This window comes from Hippichthys cyanospilos, chromosome 5, assembly GCF_059441005.1.
Source record: "Hippichthys cyanospilos isolate Australia breed blue-spotted pipefish chromosome 5, RoL_Hcya_1.0, whole genome shotgun sequence".
In the NCBI taxonomy this organism is placed as follows: Eukaryota; Metazoa; Chordata; class Actinopteri; order Syngnathiformes; family Syngnathidae; genus Hippichthys; species Hippichthys cyanospilos.
In genome coordinates, this window is record NC_142373.1 from 13500753 (window position 1) to 13521379 (window position 20627).

Genomic DNA, 20627 nt, shown 5'->3' on the forward strand with positions numbered 1-20627 from the left:
CAAACACAATCTGTCAGTCTCATCTGTTTGCACACTCTATAGGCTTGCAGTATGTATTTGAGAAATATTATCAGCACAATTTGCTGAGATTCAGTGCGAGACAAGTACTGAATGTCAAAGGGATTAAAGATCGTTCTCATCAAGATGTCCATTTCACAGCGAGTAAAGAATGACAGTGTTCCCTCGAAGGAACGCGCTTCAACTTTGGAGGTCTTATAGCGCAATATTTTTGTCATCTAAAAACATTTGGTTCGAAAAAAACGCAATTGTGGGTTACAAATGACGAGGCCAATTTTTTTTTAGAGCGTTTACTCTTGCCAGAATCAAGTATATGAAGTGTGTGGTGGTGGATTTTACTGCCTTAAAAATATTTGAATAAATAAATAAATAATAAACAATTATATAGTAATAATAATAAATAAATGAATGATAATATTCAATAAATAAATAAAAATAAAGCAGGCATTTTTGTAGAATGCAGCCACAGCATTCGATTAGACAAAATGTATAATAAATGTAAACCAGTGCAACAAAGAACAAACGTCTAATAAACAAAAACAAATGAAAAAACAATCTGAAAAAACAATTCCGAATAAATATCAACTACTCCACAGATTACACTTATCAACTAACCTTTGACATATCAATTAATGAAAAAAACGTCCAATAAATGATTTTTTTTTTTTTAAACCTGGTAAATGACAAAAACGGGGCAAAAATAAACACACAAATACTAACCTTGACGTCATGATTTCACATCCCACGTGTATTTTTTTAAAACTTTTTTTTCTTTTTCAACATAACCCCAGTGATAAATGAGGGAACATATTTTTTTTTCTTTCCACAGAAGACTGCTGAAGCATGGCAGTTGGCCAGATGTAGAACACACAATGTTAGGTAAGCATCAGGAAATGTTAATCACTTGTGACTAGCTACTCTGTAAACAAAGGGTTTAGCGCTCAGCCTTTGGCGAGCGGACATCATCACAAAGCAAGATGCTGCTCAAGATGATGCTCAAATTTATTGGAAAATGTCATTTACTGTACAAGTATTTTTCAGACAAACCAATCCAAGCTCTTGAAACGTTTTGCCTGCGAGACAGAAACGCTAACCACTATTACATCGTGTTGCCGCTATGCATAATTTTCCTGTTTAAATAAAATTGACAGAAGAGTTTAAGAGTGTGAATGTGGTGTTTTATTGTCCATCTGCCATTGCTGTCTGCTTGCTCCCACTGACTTCCTTAAAGAAACGAAAGAAAAAAAAACACTTCCACCATACAACAGTGGAAAAAAAAGTGTTGCGTAATCAGGGCGAGAGAATGCGTGATGGGATCTCTGCAGCTTTCGAGGGCATTTCAATTTTTGATCTCCTCACCTGTCGGAAGAGAAGCTCCTGCTCAGCTTGCCTGTCGTCCTGCTCGTGAGGGTCAAGGGGCTCCTGCTTGATGGACGGGGATGCGGAGGAGCCCTGGTGCTCCCTCAGTTCCTCTTCCGTCTCCTCCGGGTGACTCTGGTGCTGCCTCGACACGGACGCGGCCGAGCTGGCGGCTGAGCCCTGATCGCAGGGTTTCGGCATCATCTGGCCAATACAAACATTTGGAATCGTGACTCTCGTTTTGCGATCTACATTGTTGTGCCATGGGGGAAATGGACAGTTTTCTTTTTTTGTTTTTAATCATTTGAGGAACTTCACTTAAAACAAACCGAGTTACATTGTGTACTCATAACAACCACAGAACTTTGCCTCAATGAATCATCTTTAGCTTAACGCTAGCAGTCCCGTAGCATAGACGTGCTAACGAAGAATCATCTTTAGCTTAACGCTAGCAGTCTCATAGCATAGACGTGCTAACGAAGCTATCATGCAAACAAAGCTAACATAGGAAATAGTTAGAATCAATTGTTATTTGAAAACAATCGACCGGGTTCACCCAGCCCTGACTCACAGGCAAATATTCTTTTTATTGCCAATTACGCATTACAAAATCAGTCTAGTGAGGCTACATTCAAATCAGTGTAACCTCCTAAAAAAATGAATAAACCAAAAAAAAATAAATCAAATGATGCTAGAACTAGAGCCTGTTTAGAAACATCAAAAGGTCATCTGCTCACAACAAGGACAAACAAGCTAGAGCACTCATTGGCAAGCAAACCTGTTCTCAGAACTCTTGTTTGTTTCAAGACTCATGAGAGTCTGTGTCCTATTCCAAATCAAGTACGGCTAACTTGTCCGGGCCTGCGTGAATGGAAAATCACAGAGCAAATGATAGCAGGCCTATAAAAAAGCCACAAGCGCAAATTGAGAAAAAACATTCTTATTTTTAATTCAGGAATTGAGTAGGTCAGTGTTTGTGTTGCAACAAACACAAACACACAAGGATTTTTCTATCATAGCGGGGACATCCCATTGACCTAAAGCTTTTTCAAGACGCTAAACCTGACTTTCACCATCGCAAAAGATCGCCTAACCCTAACCTCAACTAAAATCAAACCTATTCTCTAAATACAAGCCTTGACCCTCAAAAAGAGGTCTGAACTTGAGTGGTCCACCAAAATGGTCTCCACAAGTGCAGGAGATCCCCACAAAGACAGTAAAACTCAGGATTTGGTCCTCACCTTGTCGCAAAAAACAAGAGCACACACACAATTCCACAGACACGAACACACACTTGGCTGGCATATTGCCCAGGGAACAGTTGATTGACGTCAGAGCGCAGCCTCTTGCCTCATCCCCGGCCCTCTTTTCCAAACAAACTCCAAACAGACGTTCACTCCCGCGGCACTGATTGGAACTCGGCCTTTCTACCTCTCTTTTCGCTTTCCTCCGCCAACTTTAGGACGCGGGAAAGGGTGGCCTTTGTCCAAACGGAGACAGCAGAAACGAACGGAAGCAAAGTAGGAGTGTGGAAAGCTTCTCATTTGCATAACAACGTTTAGCCAGGAAACAATACTGGCAAACAATGTTTTAAGCATTTTTAAAAACAATTTCAGTCTATCAGCAAGAAAGCTCGGTTGAGTTTGCATGCTATTTTCGACGAAATTCACTCTTTTGGACGTGAAATAAAGAAAGCAACTGAATATTACGCTGCAAAAAATTTGGAGCTCGGGTTTTCGGCACAATGTTTCTCAAAGTACAATGAACAAAATTTTAAAAAAAAACACGAAAAAACAAAAATAAAAAAATTCACCAATATATCCATTGGCCTGCACCCATTTAAATGTCTAGTTAGGGATAGTCCGATTATCAACCAGGCACCAATATTTGGCATTTTGAACACCTGCATTACATTGTAAGAAATAAACATTAAATTTACTGAACTGCAATAGATTACAAGCAATATTATTAATGAAATTTCACTAACCTTGGTATTGCACAAGTATTAATTAAACAAGACCCTTCATAATAACCCAATTAATATGGGTACATTTGAACAGAAAATGAAAGATGATACAGTAATCAATCAATTAAAAGTAATTAAATTATATTAAAAGACCAATTGAAACTTTAAAAAGTTGAAAGTTTGGCTCCCTTTAGTTTTAGTTCCACCCAAAAAAACTTAATTTTTACAGATCCTTAAAAAATACATAACCAGAAACAGAAAGAGCAGAGTTTCCAGGATCAGCAGGATTCCTTATAAATTAATTGAAAATTAATGGTTTAATAATGAATTACTGTTTATTTAATAATAATAATGATAATTTAAAAAAAACAAATAAACACATCCCTTAAGTTAAAACAGTTTTGAATTGGTCTACCATCTTGGCCATAAATTTTAAAAAGACATGTGATGGCACCAATAATAATCTCCATGGTTATAGACATCAAATTCTTTTTTAGATTAATTCATTTATTTATTTAGATGAATATTTATCCGTCTGACATTGAACAAGTTCAACTGCCATTTTGTGGAAGAACAGTAAACTCATTCACTGCCAGCCCAGTAAAAAACGATCAATGTAGTCCTACATTTGCAGCTAATTACCAACATTGAATTTCATATTTCTATCGACGTTTATAAGCGCTGTTAAATGGGGGGAAAAAAAACTGCGAGGGCACAAAGGAATGACTCATGAAAGCATCCAGGATCTTTATGTGGCCAGACTTGAGAAGCGGAGGGCTTAACAACTCAAGTCAATGAAGCCTTCGGATAATTCAGACTCACTGCCACGAACACACAGACACACACACGCATACACACACACACACACACCCACGGATCGCTGCAAAACAAGCTCGTCCCTAGGCCAACTCTCATTTACACCTCGCATATAGTGTACATACGCACATCAGCGCGGCACACACGCCCACAATCATTAGGGTGAGTCACATTTCCTGGAAGCCATACACGGAGGCAGCATCGCCGGGAGAACAGTTGCCATGGCGACCAAGGCAACACACACACACACACACACTCACAAGGAATGCTCAGGAGACTTTTCTGATTGCCCGCTGTACATTTGGATGTGGACATGTTCGCCATTTGGGTATCACTCACATGACGGTAATTAGGAAATGGTGAAGAATAAATCAGTGTCTTTGTTACTTCTTTCATCACCGTGAACTCATTGGATCATGTAATCGAGGCCCTTAAACGCATCATGTGGCAGTTTAGATCACATATGAAAAACTAAAAATTGTAATAACTCTCATCTAAAGTCTCTAAAATTTCAAATCTCTCTTAAGGGGGCTTGTGACATTTTAAAAGGGTTTCTGGAGGTATGAGCGTATCAAATTGAATGCCTTTTAATGCCCTGACAGGATCAGTACAGTTTTCGTTTCAAATTTAGAGCAAATCAATTGTAGCATGAAGCAGGGGTATGTTTTCCCCTTGGGGTACTGGAAGGCACTTCAAGGCGTTTGTGGGTTTTAAAAGGGTTTCTGCTGATATCTGTATATCTAATAAAACTTTTTTAATGCCCTGGTAGGACCAGTGTGGTTTTCTTCTCACATTACAAGTAAATTAATTGAAACATGGTGCCACATGGACATACTGAATTGTCCTTAGGTGTGATTGGGTGCGTGAATGGTTGTTTGTCACTGTGTGTCCTGCGATTGGCTTGCAATCAGTTCAAGGTGTCCCCCGCCTACTGTCCCAAGTCAGCTGTGATAGGCACCAGCAAGCCTGCGACCCTTGGGAGGGTAAGCAGTTATAGATAACGGCAGGATGACGCAACATAAAATGAGGCGATGTGATGGCCATTCAAGGACTATGTGAGACTTTTAATAGTGTTTCTGCAAGTATCAACAATCTAATTTAATACCATGACATGAACAGTGCATGTTTCTTTTCAAATTAAGTACAAATGAATAGGAAGAATGAAACCACTTGTTGCTAAATTGTGTTTAGATGAGGGAGGTGGTACCTTATTGATGATGTGTTGCTGATGCTGGAACTGTTGCTTATGCTTCTCCAGAAACTGCTGGTGCTGCTGCTGGACCACCAGCTGCTGCAGGGCTTGGGCCTGAGCGCACTGCTGCTGCGGCAGGGGCGCCGACTGGGTCCGACCCAGCGGGTGATGGCCCCGCGCCAGCTTGGACATGGACGGCGAAGGGAGAGCAAGGCCGCTTAGGCCCACTGCCCAACACAAAAGCACAAGCCCGGTTAGGAAGCCGGCATTTTCCATTGCCTTGGGAGTCGCAAAGACATAGGACATTTTTTTTAGCGTTCAGCATTGGATTTTTTTTTTAAATCCTCGTTTATAAGGCAATGCCATAAGTTGTGACGTGAGTCTTGAACACATACTGTGCACTGTATAACCAATTTGTTTTTTTTTTTCATTTTTATTTCATATCTACTGTACTATTAACATCAATATTGAAATAAAAACAATAACTCTTGTGCCATTATGTTACGAATTATGGACATTTCTTTAGATTTCTTTTATGATAAAAAAAAAGTGGGAAAAAAAACTCTAGGGAGCTCAAATTTCCTGCAGATGATTAAACATGTAAAGTTTCAAAATGCAATGATTCTGACATTTCTATGTGATTGCAGCTGGATGTGCGAGATGTTGTGCACAAATATAATCATTGTCCAGTGTTTGGACCATTTAAAACCATTATAATAACAATTTTTGAGATGCATTTTAATAGGATTCATTGCATTAATTTTCCTGTGAATTTTGCAACATTCCACTGTGGCGGTCAAATTATGTTCGCAAACAAGAAATTCTGTTATGACTTGTGTTTCACCTCAAGGCAGTAGGTGGCGGTAGAGACCAGTTATAACGGCTAAATCTCAAAGTGTCATCATCACGTCACAGACTACAGACACAGACCATACCGTTTTTTTTGTGTAAATTTAACCTAGGCTTCGTTTTTCCATGCCCCATATTAAACAAGTCCAAAATATACAAAACGCTCATATTTTGCTTGAAAGCAGCCATTTTGTTTTAATTCTAGAACTTGCGCACAGAACAAACTTGAACAAGGAAGTTCTGGCAAATGAGCAAAAGCGGCAGCAGGAGCCGATTCGCCATAGTTTGCGGCTTGAATTGACAGTCGAGGGTTAAACCGCGGCAGGTCCGAATACCGACCCATCGGACTGTGGCTCTGCTCCAACAGCACCATGTGTTTGAGAAGGGGGGCGTGGCCAGGCGCGCTGCTTGCCACCCCGTCTCGATCCAGGCCCGAAGATGCCAAGTAGGCAGGCAAGTGGGAAGCCGGCAGGAAAGGGGGCGTCAAAGGAATGCCCTTCTGCAATGCCAGAAGGCTCTCACCATCTTGATGTCCTGATATTGCCTGCCCCCCCCCACCAAAAAAGTCAGACGCAAAGGCAGACAAAAGGAAGTCAAATCAGACATACCAAAGGGAGGAATATGAGGAAATACTCACACGTTCACATTCAGAGCGCACGTGCGTGTGTGTGCAGGGAGTATCACAATTTTTGCTCCCTCATTACGTGGACTACATTCAAAGATGTCATCCTATTCTACACAACAGGCCTTCAATGCTCAATTTTTCAAAAAATCTTCCCAAACATGTATCAGTGAACACTATTACAGTGGACCCCCGCCATACCACATGAATCCGTTTCGGATTTGGGATCGCAAGGCGAAATGGTATTTATGATAATTAGTTAATGCTTGCAAAACCCCAGGTAAAAACATCAAGATTGTATATACAAAATTAGTAACAAAATAGTATAGTAAGTGCTATGTATATATAATTTACATATATATATAATTAAATAACATCATAAATAAAAAATACATAAAGGGAAAATGAAAATTTGAAGTTAACAGTTTTAAATTCCTGTTATATGCGCCATTAGATTTTTACAAAGGCAATTACCATCAATCGCCTAAAAGCCAAATATCAGCGCAAGCCGATTATAAGTCTACAGTATCAATGATGAACACATCTCCTTTGCCACACACACACACACGTGTGTATATACTGTAATTCTGTATATACATGTATATGTATGTATATGTATATGTATGTATATGTATATGTATATATATATATATGTATATGTATATGTATTCTATATTACTGTAACTCATAGATTCATGATGTTGATGCTTTTCCTGGCTATGCTCTGCCTGCGTTTTTCCAGAAGCCTGAATTTGATAAAAGTACAAAGGTGTACTTACAGCGCTTCCGGTACACGTCGCAGGCAGCCCCAAGGTAATGTTGGGCAGAGAAGGGGAGGTATAAAGTGAAAGATGGCTGACGGAGCCGTCCCTGGAAACCAGACGCTGGAGCAGGGACGTCTGAACAGACACACGCACGCGGACAAGTGGTCATGACATGTCTTGGCGCATGGAGATGCGATGCCATAATGGCGTTACCTCTCCTGGGCTGCTAGAGATGGGAAGCCCGTTCTCGTGAGGGATATTACTGGAGCTGTTGTTGGGAGAGCTGGGACCCGAGCCGGGGGCGCTGTTGCATGCCGAGTCTGGAAGAAAGACACAGCAATTTTCAACAGTTTTTGTTGTTTTACTGAGCCACCACTGATGAGGATATTTGGAATAGAGATCGACCCATATAATGACATAACTAGGTTAGCCAAGAAGGCCAGCTGGGATTCCAGACAAGGTAATGCAACTATTTGGCGAATATCTATGCCTAATTTGGAGGCTATTTGGTTGGATTGCCAATAAATTGGCTGATTAATTAAAATAAATTAAAAAAATAACTTATTCTGCTCTCTTTAGGCTTATAACAAAAAATAAGAAATGGGAATTATGTTTTACAGTACTTAAAGTAGTGATGGCAAAACAAAGTCTCGTGAAACACATATCTTTTATTTCTATATGGTGCGCTTGGTTAAAAAAAATAAAAATAAACTGCTAGCACAATGGAAACATTTTAAATGTTCCCGAAAAGTATAGCAAAATTTAGCAAAAAAAATCCCATTACTAACTTAAAGGGCCTCTACAACGCAATAGAAACTTTTGTGAGATTTTAGACATGTTAAAATGCTAATTCCTCACCAAAGGAAAAAAAAAAACCACCTTAAAGCTCTCTCAGCGCCAGCCATGTCCCATTCAGCGGGTCCTCACTTTGTTACATCACTCATTGAGTACCGCCCATGCATACCAAATACACGCCCACACGATGATGTCAAAAATGGGGTGTGTCAGCCACACGGTGAGAGGCGGAACTAACAAAAATGAATGAATTAATTCATAAATGAAAAACACATTCTTTTTCTGCTTTTAAGGGCCCGTCATTTTCTAGGCATCAACTTTTGATCGCCATTCATAAGACCGAAAGTCAGAAATTCACTCACCAGCAATATCCAGGGAGCGTTTCTTGGCCGTAGGGACGGCTCCGTCTTTCCTGCGAAGGAGAGGGCTGCTGCGGCGCTCGGTCACCTTCTGCTTTAGCCGCGAGCGAAGCTTCAGGTTGGGTTCCGAGGCTGGAAGCAAAACAAAGACGCGATTAATCGTAGCCACTAGACACCCATCATTTTTTCTTTTGGGGGGGGGGGGGGGGGGGGGGGGGGGGTTAACTCAGGCTCCGCGAGCTGGACTATACACAGTTGTAATGGTGGATGCAAGCCAGTCTTGACATTTTTTTTTCTCAAACAGAAGGAGCTTTCTTCTCTTCTCTTCGGAAGCTTCTCTCACTTAATGACTTGACTGGGGCCGCTTAAAAAACGTTTGACCTTAAAGATCTTCCCGGAGCATTGTGTCTTATTGACATTTACGGAAAGAGTTGCCTCATATGCGCATGCTACTTTTTCTCGATCTGCTTTTCATTAGGCTCCGATATTTCTGATAACACCTGAAAACAATGACAGATCATTCCCAACAAAGTCACAAGAAAGCCCTTTGTTGACTGTAGCGCCAACTACTGGTAAGGAGGATTTACTCAGATTTCAGACAGACCATTGGCCTGGCAAATTAGCAATATTTGGCATTTTGATGATCGGCATCAGGCTTTAAAAAATCTGCTAGCAGATAATGGATCACTTTAAAACTGTGTTCGCTTTAAGCAACGATTTAAAAGGAGGTCAACTAAAAAATGATAGCCCTGCAATTGGCTGGCAAGCAGTAAAGGTTGTTGCCCGCCTACAGCCCGAAGACACCTGGGATAGGCACCAGCAAACCAGCCATCCTACTGAGGATAGGTGGCTATCGAAAATAGATGGATGAAATAGATGGATGGATAAAATGACATATAAAAGCCACAAAAAAAAAAAAAACTGAGGGCAAAAATGCTTTGGCAAAGTGAATCCGAGAGGAATGAGTCAACTTTATCGAGGTTCAATTTGTGCATCCTTAGCAAAAAGAGGAACAAAATGGAGAAGGGAGGAGAAAACAAGACACAACAAGAAGTGGAGGATTAGCGGGAGGTCAAGAAAGCCGCTGGCCTCCACCGTTGCGTCGGTCTCGGGGCGCAGTGACTTTGACGGCTGTTAATGCCGAGTGGGCAAAAGGCGAGCGAAAGCCGCTCGCTCGGCGCGCGGGGCCCACACGCTTTTTACTGCTGACGCGGGTGCTTTGACTCACCTCCATTCGTCTCTGCCGCTAATTCCCCACCTCTCCCTTGCCCTTGGCATAACTTTCCTTCCTCTTCATTTTTTTTTTCAATCTCAGCGATACTTTTTCTAAAAATAACACATGAGGCAAATATGGAATTTTCCACGTTATTTCAAGTCCAGGTTTGTTACGAATGGCACTGATGAATCTTCTCAAAGGAATGAACCTCACGCTCAGCGACTAATTCAGCGGTTCTCCAATGGTAGTACAAAAAGTCACTTCAGGAGGGACGTGCGATTTGAACAGGGTTTCTGCAGGTATCAGCATGTTTAATTGAATGTGTTTTAAAGGGAGTATGTGTAAATTTTTGTATGGGCCCGTGGGAGCTTTAGGGGCATTACGGTAATTGCATCAATGCAAACTCCTCCTCCAGCGATAACAGACCTCCGGAGGAGTGCCACCCCCCCATGTAATATAATTTTATAACGAGATCTACGATTATATTTAAAACATACTGTTGGTCACTAAGAACACATTTATTTGCAAGTTTTTGAAATTTATAATAATTCAATGTATTCATTTTTAATAAAAAAAAGTCATAAAAAATTAACCGTGCGGCCTCATTTTTGACCATGACCAAGCAAAAGTGCATATTTATGATGTTAGAGGTATGCAAGTATATATAACAATTTTACGTCTTGTACATGACCTGATACAATTTATTTCGCAACACCAATGAGTGTAGAAAATTGTTCTGGTTTTGAGTTATGAGTTGGAAAAATGAAACTCGACGTTCTCAGAAAAATACAGTACAAGTAAAAGTTTTTGAGAATTGTTTCCGGGTAGAAACTGAAAAAAAAAGACTAACAGGTTTGGCAATTTTGCTCAATAGTAAAGAATTGTATTAAAGGATCGATGATTTTATATTTTTACCTGATAACTAGGTTAAGCCCGAGATTTTACTCAAGTATCTGTAACACGCTTCATCGAAAATAGTCGCTGAAAAATGTGTTTAATCGCGATAAATTATAGAAACTTTTGCAATTATGAGTTAAAAAATGTCACTGACACCACTAAGCATACTACACAGGACATTTCCCTGCAGATCGATGCATTCGAATGCCCTTTGTAGATGAAAAAACATACACAGTGCAAACAGAATCGAAATGGACTCCAGACAAAAACAACATTTAAGGACTCTCACACCTAATAATAATCCTGCCTTGATGACATGATGAGAGCCTTAATAACTCAACAAGGAAGGAGTTAATTGCTTCTATTAGAGAAAACATATTGAGCGCTCATTTTGGAAAAAAAAAAAACGAGTCCCGCTTGTGCTTAGCGGAGTCAAGCAGGGTTTTCAAGGAAAAGCAGCCGCGAGATGTGCACGAATCAATAGTTTTGTCCAATCTCATCAACCCAATCCCCGGAAAACAGCGGCAGCATGTTGACAATTGATTTACACAGTTAAGATTTGTCTCAAATATTTATTTTATTATTTTCAAACCAAGAGCACCATCTAAAGGAGAAAAGTGCTTAATGAGGCTTTCTTTTTCCACTACATTTATATTCCTGTGATCCTGCCTATTCATTTTTGCTCACTGCTGTGTCCATTTTGCCTCAGCATGACAGCACAGTGAATGGCATCCCTCCAAAATATGAGACAACATCAGATAAGGCCATGATGTCCTGTAATGGGAACACTAGGACTTGGTAGGGTAGCTTCCATGACTCCAAAAACAATTGAGTAGGAGGGGTCTTGGGAAGATATTCAAAAGTATTTTCTTTCTTTTTTTCAATAATATCACTGTTTTTTCTTTTTTTATTTCAATAATATCACTGTTTGGGAGGAGGGAGTTGTATTGAAAGTATTAGTGGTATTGATACTTGGTATCGGTATCTAGAAATTACCAGTACAAATTAGAAGAACAGAACAATTGTATTCATTTTACGAATTTTTAAGGGAAATGTTGGAATAAGTGAGTCTTTCTTTAAAATGGTTTGGTATATTTTTCGTGGGGGAATTTTGTAGTACTAGTGGTGTTGATACTGTGGTATCAGTGTGGGTGATGACTCATGAGTTGAACACTTGTAGTGCTGGAATAAAGAGGCATGAGATTTCCTAGTCATTAGTGATATCAGACACAGATTTTTGTTGTTGTTGTTGTTGTTACTTATTTTAATAATTGAGCAATCTTTTAATTGTTTTGTTGATTAACTCAGATTAAATCAGATAAAAAAAACACACATTTCCACTACATTTACTCAAAAACATGGCATTTAAAATGAACCAATATGTCAATTATATTGTTGGTTAATCAATAAATCAGATTAAAATAAAATAAATTTTTACTTTTATTTAAAAAAAATAAATAAATTAACTGCAAAAAAATGTGCAACCATAAATTATCATTAAATAACTGGTTTGGACTGTAACATCAGACAAAGGCCACACATTTCTTGAGTAAAAAAAATAATAAAGAAGTAAAATAAAACAACTTTTTTTCAAAGCAGCCTAAATCTCATTAAGGATCACAGAAGTTGAATTATAATATTTTACATCAGAAACTGAAATTCTGAGCAAATCAAAAAGAGTATGTGAATGACGCATCAATTATCATGCATAATTTATTTGGCATTTGATTTGCTGTCGATTAATTGTTGGACCTCTAATCAAATCGCCAATAACGCATGTGGCCATGCCCCGTGCGGGTGCACGTGCAAGTGGTAAATAAAAGCGCAGCGAAAGGCTGAAATTTTTCCCTCTGATGGTGACAACTACAGTAAGTAGGCCTTTCTTGTGACCTGACCTCGTTCAAATGTGCAGCATCCATTACTGGCCCTTTACAAAGACCATTATGGTAAACAAATGTGCTGGGTGGGAGGAAAAACCAGCAGTTTTTGCTCATTTACATTACAAATGTTTCAATATCAATAAGAGGGCAATACATGAGAGGGCCGTTGCGCATATTTTAAAAACTGTTATCACACACGATTACAAACAGCTAAAATAGTAAGGAAAGCTATGACGCTCTGAATTGTTGAAAAAATTGTAGTCTCCCGGTGTCGTGACTAAATTTCAATTACAGTATCGTAATAGGCATGAGTGTTTATCAAAAATAAAACGGAGGGTTCTATTTAGGTGTGAAATGAGTCCTCGGGTAATTTGAGCCCCTCAGTTAAAAAAAAACAAAAAAAACAAAAAACGATGCTCAAGGCATTTTTTTTCTGCCAAGGGTATTGTACATCAAGAAGAAGTCAAGCTAACGTCAGCAAAAAGCGTTTGTGCTTGGCATGACAAAAACACGCAGCTAACTTCAAAATAAAAATTCCTACCAGATAACATATGGACGTCATACCTTGCTACACTTTTATTTTGAAGACCTAACGGCTAACTTAACAACACTGACATAAACAACACGACATGTCCTGAAATCAAATTGTAGCTATGCTAATTAAGTAATACTACACAATGAAATTATCATTCCGTTAATGAACCACTAATAAACGATAACATAAAAAACTAATCAAAGCCGGATAAAAACTAGAACTAATAAAAAATAGACTTACATTCTGAGCATATTATAGAGTAGATGAAGTGGAAGAAACTGTATACATGAGAATGCAAAATATCACAGTGCAAAATATTACGTATTCATTTTACGTATTTTCCTGCACCGTGCAGAATTTGTAAGGTGCGTGTAAGCATGAGGTAAAGTGACAGTTTATGAGGCAGATTAGTGCGCGAGGGATTTTTATGTCACTTTGTGTCATGATCCAGATGGAGAGATATTCGGCTAAAATTTCACTGATGAAAAGAACGTGGAAATGCAGCAAACATTTTTTTTTCATTTTTATCGGAAAACCTGATTATTTAACGGAATATTTTGTAGGATATCCAAAAATCATAATACTGTATTGGGTAGCTGTTGAGAATAAGGCCAGAATAATACATCGCATCAATGACTGACAAAAATGTCAAAAGTGAGTGCATGTGTGGGAGTGTGAGAACGACGGCAAGCCAAACGGACTTCCTGCAACTGCGTTCAAAGTGCTTCTCTGTTTGCGCACAGGCAGTATAGCAAAGCCTCTCACAGATTTTGGACAATGCGCGCCTGTTGCACTTGGCTGCATGTCTGAGCTCACTAGACAGAAAATAATTCTTAGCATATCTATAATTCACATGGACATCACTAAAATGGGTCACCATGGGCGGGTGGGGGGGGTGGGGGGGTGCCATGCGTAACAGCGGCGCTCGTCAGTACAACTGTGGCGTCCTCTGTTCCTCACTTCCTGTTGAACACGATTCATTTGATCCGATCTCTGATGACGCACGAGTTGCGTACCGCTCTTCAAGACAGTAAATGTTCTGCCATTGCGCATAAAAAAAAAAGTGCAAATAATTTCTTGGGATATATTTTCCCGATTAAATCTAAAATCGGCGTGCTGATCCCGATTGGTCTCGTCTACGGCTATGTGGGAATTGAGACAGGGCGGTGAGAGGCGTGTGCAGCTCCCAGTAGGTCAATACTAGTAATATGGGCTTTTTTTCTTAATCTTTCATCCAAGGAATTACTGAAATTATGCCATTTTTATTTACATAGGGATACCACATTTTGTTTCAGACTGATACCAGAACAAGTATGGGAACAAGGATGGACTCAGTGGTTAAGTCTCTCGCTTCTTTTATTGAAGATAATCCCACAACAAAGTCAGCTAACACGAGCTGCTGTTAGCTGCTGTTGACCTCCGCCCTCTAGCTTGTACCGTTACATAATTATTAACTATCAAGCTTCCTCAAATAGTGTTGAATTAAAAAAAAAATCGAATCCCTAAATCACCATTTATAGGACACACCTATACTTTAAAACAGCTGCCAGATCCTAATCAACAAAAAGAAAAGATAAGACTCACATTTGGCCCACTGATCACATATGTAAATTCCATTTTAAACTATTGAACGGGTCTACCATGAAATACATAGAAATTCAAAAGAGCAGCAACGCAGAGCAGCGAGCTGACTTGCTTAAAAAGCTGCTGATGGGGAGAGATGAATCACATGCCGACCGCACTTAACACGGATAGCGAGACAGGAGACATGAGAGCAGGAAGTATCCCGAGGCAGGACAAGTCTGTGGATGAGTGCAAGTGAATAGCTTTGTCGGCATCTGTCTAAACATGACTAGAAAAAAAGGGCTGGGCCATATACGGTCTAAAATTAAAACCTCAAATAGCTCTCGCAAACACGTGTTCTCATTGGCTAATTAAAAAAAAAAAAAAAAAAGTTGGCCGTACCAAACACACACTTGAAACTGATTCGGTTTTTGGTTCTATCGATGTTTTCAAAGTAAAATGTCTTTTTAAATCGTCTTATTTGATGAAACACAAAAGATAATCAGTCTATTTTTATGAAGGGCTACAAAGATCAATGAACTACTGTTGCAAGGCTGAAATCACAGGATTTGAACCATTTCAAATTCGACACTGGCTCTGAACAATTACTATTACTGATAATAATAATAACAATTACTAATATTCTCTTGATTCATTTGATCAGTAAATATAAAGAAAATATGAAGAAATGACAAAGACGTGCTTCAGTTTGTAATGTTTACTTACTATCTTATTGTGAAATGTGCGCTTTTAATTTGGATGTTTCCTGCTTTCTCCGTTGGCATTCAGCTCTTAGTGGCGCTGACAATGTGAGCGTCCATTTCAATTTATTCCAATTGCTATGAATGGTTTGCGGTGTCCATGTTCTTTTGCAGTGCATCCAAGACACGGTAACATAGAAAATACCAGAATTTGACCCTGAAATTAAGGGTGGGACCTCTACATGGGTACGTCTTATATTTGGGGGATTACGATAGTTGTCGATTATTTTGCTCAATTTTGACAGTGGTTAGTCATCCGGCCTTACTGGAAAAAAAGCACATGGCAATAGGCTGTAAAATCCTTGACAAAATGAGAGCGTTACGAGGGCAAGTATTAGGGTGTCAAAGCAATCAAAACAATGACATCATTCACATCATCTCAGGACAAAGCAATTAAAGTTTCACTTGAACACCATCTTGTTCCTGTTAGCTCAAATTTATTGCTAGCGGTGTTTTATTTCGTCTGCGTTTTAAATGTCCTTTTTGTGAATAAATGAACCTCAAGCGAGGCGAACACCATGCATTCAATTCGGCGCAGCTATTAATCAGTTTTCATGTATTCCCTCACAATTGTGGATAAATATCAAATATTTGATATTTTTGATTATTTCTTGTATAAAGTGCGTGTGGTGTGCATGTATGTGAGCCCGTTTGTGACATCACATCAGCTTGTGATAGCGTGCTAGTATGCTAGCTAGGACTCGCGTGAAGGTGCTTCATCAATTAAAATGCTGAAAATTGAAAACACTGGATACTACAATCTTACTGATAATGAGAAAAAAAAATCTATCAGGAACTATTGATGATACAAGTATGAGATATCCTACTGTATAAGTATTCAATGAATGCACCTCCGGTCAACTGCGTGAGTGAATGCGTTACTCGCTGTTTCTTGTTTCAACACACAGCTTCAATCATTGAATGAAAGAACTTTTTTCCCCAAAACCTGTTTCATAAACCTGACAGAAAAAAATTTAAAAAACAAGCGGTCCCACATTGGAAACACGCCGCCAGAAATGCTCAGCTCACTCCAGTCTTTCTACATTTCCAATGATTTTTAGAGACGGAAACAGGAAGTACAATCTCATTTCAGCATAGGCTGGCTATTACCTGTTTTGCGGAGTGGGAAGTCGTCTTTTGAGTCATATGTGCCCAGCACGGCGTGTTGGTGGTATGTTGACATCACCGCTTGAGGAGGGGAGCTTTGATCCAGAGAACTGTGTTGGGTTTTCCTACACGGGGAAAAATATTACGAGATCACTGAACCTGAAACCATTTCATCTGTTCGACACAAGATCTGTGTACAAGATCTTGACAATTCATGTCATTCAATCACGAAACTGAGGTAATCAATTACATTAATCGTTATTATCCTAAAGTAATTGGCTGTCTTAGTACTTAACTATCTAAGGTCATAGTTTAGCTCAGTATTGCTTTACCTGAGGGTAATCAATTATTTTAATGTTAATGCAACACTTAAATGCCTAAAATACTTGATTACTTTAGTATTTCACTATCTAAAGTGATTAATTACTTGATTACTTTATTACCTAAAGTGATGCATTACTTTAGTAATTAATAACCTGAAGTAATCAATGACATGACTACTTCGTTACATACTGTAAGCAATTAATTACCCTAGCTCCAACTCTAGTGCTTAATTATCTAAAGTAATCAATTGCTTTAGTACTTCATGTACTCAAGTACTTGATTAACTGACAACTTAACAACCAGATGTAAATGATTATCTTAGTGCTGAACTACCTAAAGATATCATTTACGTGAGTATTCATTTATTACCTAAAATGATTAATTACTTTGTACTTCATCACTCTCATCTCATACTTAACTATGTAATGTAATTGAATATCAAAGTAGTGAACTACCATTAGTAATAAATTACTTTAACCAATTACAATAGGTAATAAAGTCTTAAATAAATACTTTTCACTTTAGGACTTTATTACCTAGCGTAATTGATTATTTAGTATTATTTAGTATTTGATTACTTGTACTTAATTACTTTAGTTCTTTAGGACTTAAATACCTGAAAATCAATTCCTAAAGTAATTGAATAGCTTAATATTTAACCACCTAATGCAATTGATTACCCTTCCACTCCAATACCAATTACTTTAGTATTTATTTCATTTAGAACCAGCCTTTTTTTGTCCCTTCTTTAGCCAAACACTTGAAACAAATACAAATAAGTACTGTCCCTGGGATTGAATTTCTGGACATAGAAATATGTCTTTGGGATTGAATGAGTTTGGCAACACTCAACTCCAAGAGAAGGATCAATGCAGATTTTTGCTGATCATCCTAGAACACTGTCAACTCATGCTTGCAAATGTGACAGCGACAAAGAAAGCTTGTCTCCATCTGCAAGGTCAATCGTAGCATTACGAAGAGCAACGTGGGTGGAATAGAGAAAGACGTCCAATGGAACTCAATCAAATGAGACTCGCCTCGCACGTTATTGGCCAGAAAGGTGCACTTCCTCCACAACGAGAGAGAAATGGAAAACACAGCGGATGATAAAAGAAAATCCGGTGCGCTAACAAAAGTGCAATCTTGTTCCTTTTTTTGCACCTTTTTAAACTGAGAAATGAAAGAGAGGTGCGGCTCGTGTTCACAAAATGAGTTGAAAAAAGTCAGCTATCAATCAAAAACAATTCGCAAAGGCTACTGGCTCTCCTCATGAGCTAAGACACATTTGTACAGCGCATCCAAAGTACATAAGACGCCTACGCGGCGGGTCTTCGCAATGTAGCAAAGTCGCTCATCTTTGTCACTTGCATATTCAACATCCAGCATCATGACGCTCTTTAATGCAGTCGCTTTCAATTTCACTCAGCTCACCATAGTTTAGCGGCCGCCTCAAAACAAAGACGTTTGCAACTGTGTTCATTATATTCAAGTGGTCTATTCCAAAGCACGGTCCGCGGGCTGGAGCCGGCCCCCAAAACAATAGGAGAGAATAGATAGAGACTAGCACATGCGTTGAACGTGACTTTCTATCACACACTTCTGCAGTCTCTGTCCCATCTGACACCTCAACGTAAAAAAAAAAAATCCTGGACACATCCCTAAAACAAACAGACTGACGCGAAATGGTTAGGTAAGAAAAAGATTGATTCGGAGTGCAGGGTTTTTGGTTGTATTCACTGAATCACGCCACAAACACAACCATGATAGATCCCAGAAAGGGGTATTCATATTTGGTGAAGTGCAGCAATAATACAGCTATTTATCCCCCCCCCCCCCAAAAAAAAAAAATCTCAGTCAAGATCCCAGAAAGGAGTATTTATCATTTGGTTATGTGTAGCATTCTGGAAACCAATAAACGTTCACGTTCAGACATCTCTGAGATTGTCACACTTTTTCTTACAAACTGACCTGGCCCCCAAATTGAGAAGAGAAAAGCAATGTGGCCCTCAGATGAAAGAGCTTGGGAACACCTGAATTGGTTCTCTTCCTTTTCCCATTTTTCTTCTCCGTTTTCCACTTACCCGTACCAGTAGCGTGGATCGTTGGACAGACAGTGGTTTAAGTTCCGCTGAGCCAAGGCTTTCTTCTTGTTCAGGACAAACTCCTGTAGACGCATCTTCACCTCGGTGCTGGCCACCGCACCTGAGACCACGAAGAAGAAAAATTGAAAAAGACACTCCTCCGCTTGTCATGTGGCTTCCATGTTTATCTGCTTACTTTCTTGGCCGCGCTCTTTATTTTTGAGCTGCAGGAGCTTGTGTTCCCGGTGCTGCTTCTCCAACTGCTGCTCATTGCGCTGCTGCTGCTCCACCTTCCGCTGATGCTCCAGCAGCTCCTGCTGATGTTTCAGCGTCATCAAATCCTGTTGGTGCTGTTGGATAGAAAGAAAGAAAAGAGTGCCTAAGGTGACCAAGAAAATGAAAATGATGATCCGAGGGTTATGTTTTGTTCATTGAAGTCAAAGGAAAGGCGAACAATCTGTCACTACAAAAGATAATGGAAACAATTTAGCTCACCAATAGCTGGTTGAATATTATTCCAAACTCATACAGAATGAAAGGCCCTCGATGCATTGAACATGAATTACTGTAATTAATCATATTAATAATCATCAGCATCATTTTGAAGTTGCCCACGTCATACACTAATAATGACATTCGCTACATTTTTTTCCACCTCAATCAATCCCAGGTGTGTGTGTGTGTGTATATATATATATATATATATATATATATATATATATATATATATATATATATATATATATATATATATATATATATATATATATAAGAGAGAGAGAGCGAGAGAGCTAGCTAACTAGCTAACTATATAGATATAGATTTTTTAAGTGTTGTGCTGAAGGAGAGTCTAAAATTTTCTACTTCCTTAGTTACTAAGGTATTTTACATTTGTGGCCCATCGTCCATTTTTTAGTGGTCCATGACATATCCTTAAAATAACAACTGTTTGTCATATAGAAATCAGTTCATCTTTAAAAAAAAAAAAAAACATTGTAATAAAATGTAATAAAAACTTATATATATATATATATATATATATATATATATATATATATATATATATATATATATATATATATATATATATATATATATATATATATATAATGTGCTTGCTTGATTGACTGATGGTGATGTTCTTGATTAATGACGTCCAAAAATTCCAAAGTTGCCATTGCATACATTACATGGCTCTCTGAGGAAAAAGTTTTGGACACCCCTGATACAGAGCAACAACAAATTTTCCGTGACAGTGGTCAAAAATGACTACGCTGGCTCTCGGGGAGGAAATAATAGCTAGATAACCGCACCATAAACGACGGGGCACATTTACTTGTGGAAGAAAGGCTCACCTGGATATGATCATGTAGCTGGGCTTCATGTTGTCTGGACAGCTGTTCGTGCTGCCGTTGAAACTCAGCAATCAGCAACTGCCTCTGGAGCTGCTGCTTGTGTTTGAGAGCCACCAGCTCCTGCTGCAGCTGCTGCTCTTGATGGCCTGCAGAGAAAGCAAAAAAAAA

The 20627-nt window shown here is 38.9% G+C and overlaps 1 protein-coding gene across 3 annotated transcripts in view; it reads right to left on the minus strand.

Moving 5' to 3' along the window:
- The window catches only part of hdac4 (histone deacetylase 4), a 92219-nt gene that overhangs the window by 27457 nt on the left and 44135 nt on the right, over positions 1–20627 (minus strand). For all 3 annotated transcript variants that reach the window (XM_088415329.1, XM_088415328.1, XM_088415327.1), the window contains 10 exons: positions 20460–20605; positions 19301–19454; positions 19105–19225; positions 16703–16824; positions 8744–8872; positions 7800–7906; positions 7602–7721; positions 6540–6744; positions 5367–5578; positions 1378–1581 (listed from right to left, as the gene is read on the minus strand). In XM_088415329.1, the coding sequence (XP_088271455.1) occupies positions 1378–1581; positions 5367–5578; positions 6540–6744; positions 7602–7721; positions 7800–7906; positions 8744–8872; positions 16703–16824; positions 19105–19225; positions 19301–19454; positions 20460–20605 (1520 nt within the window). The remainder of the gene's footprint in view (positions 1–1377; positions 1582–5366; positions 5579–6539; positions 6745–7601; positions 7722–7799; positions 7907–8743; positions 8873–16702; positions 16825–19104; positions 19226–19300; positions 19455–20459; positions 20606–20627) is intronic.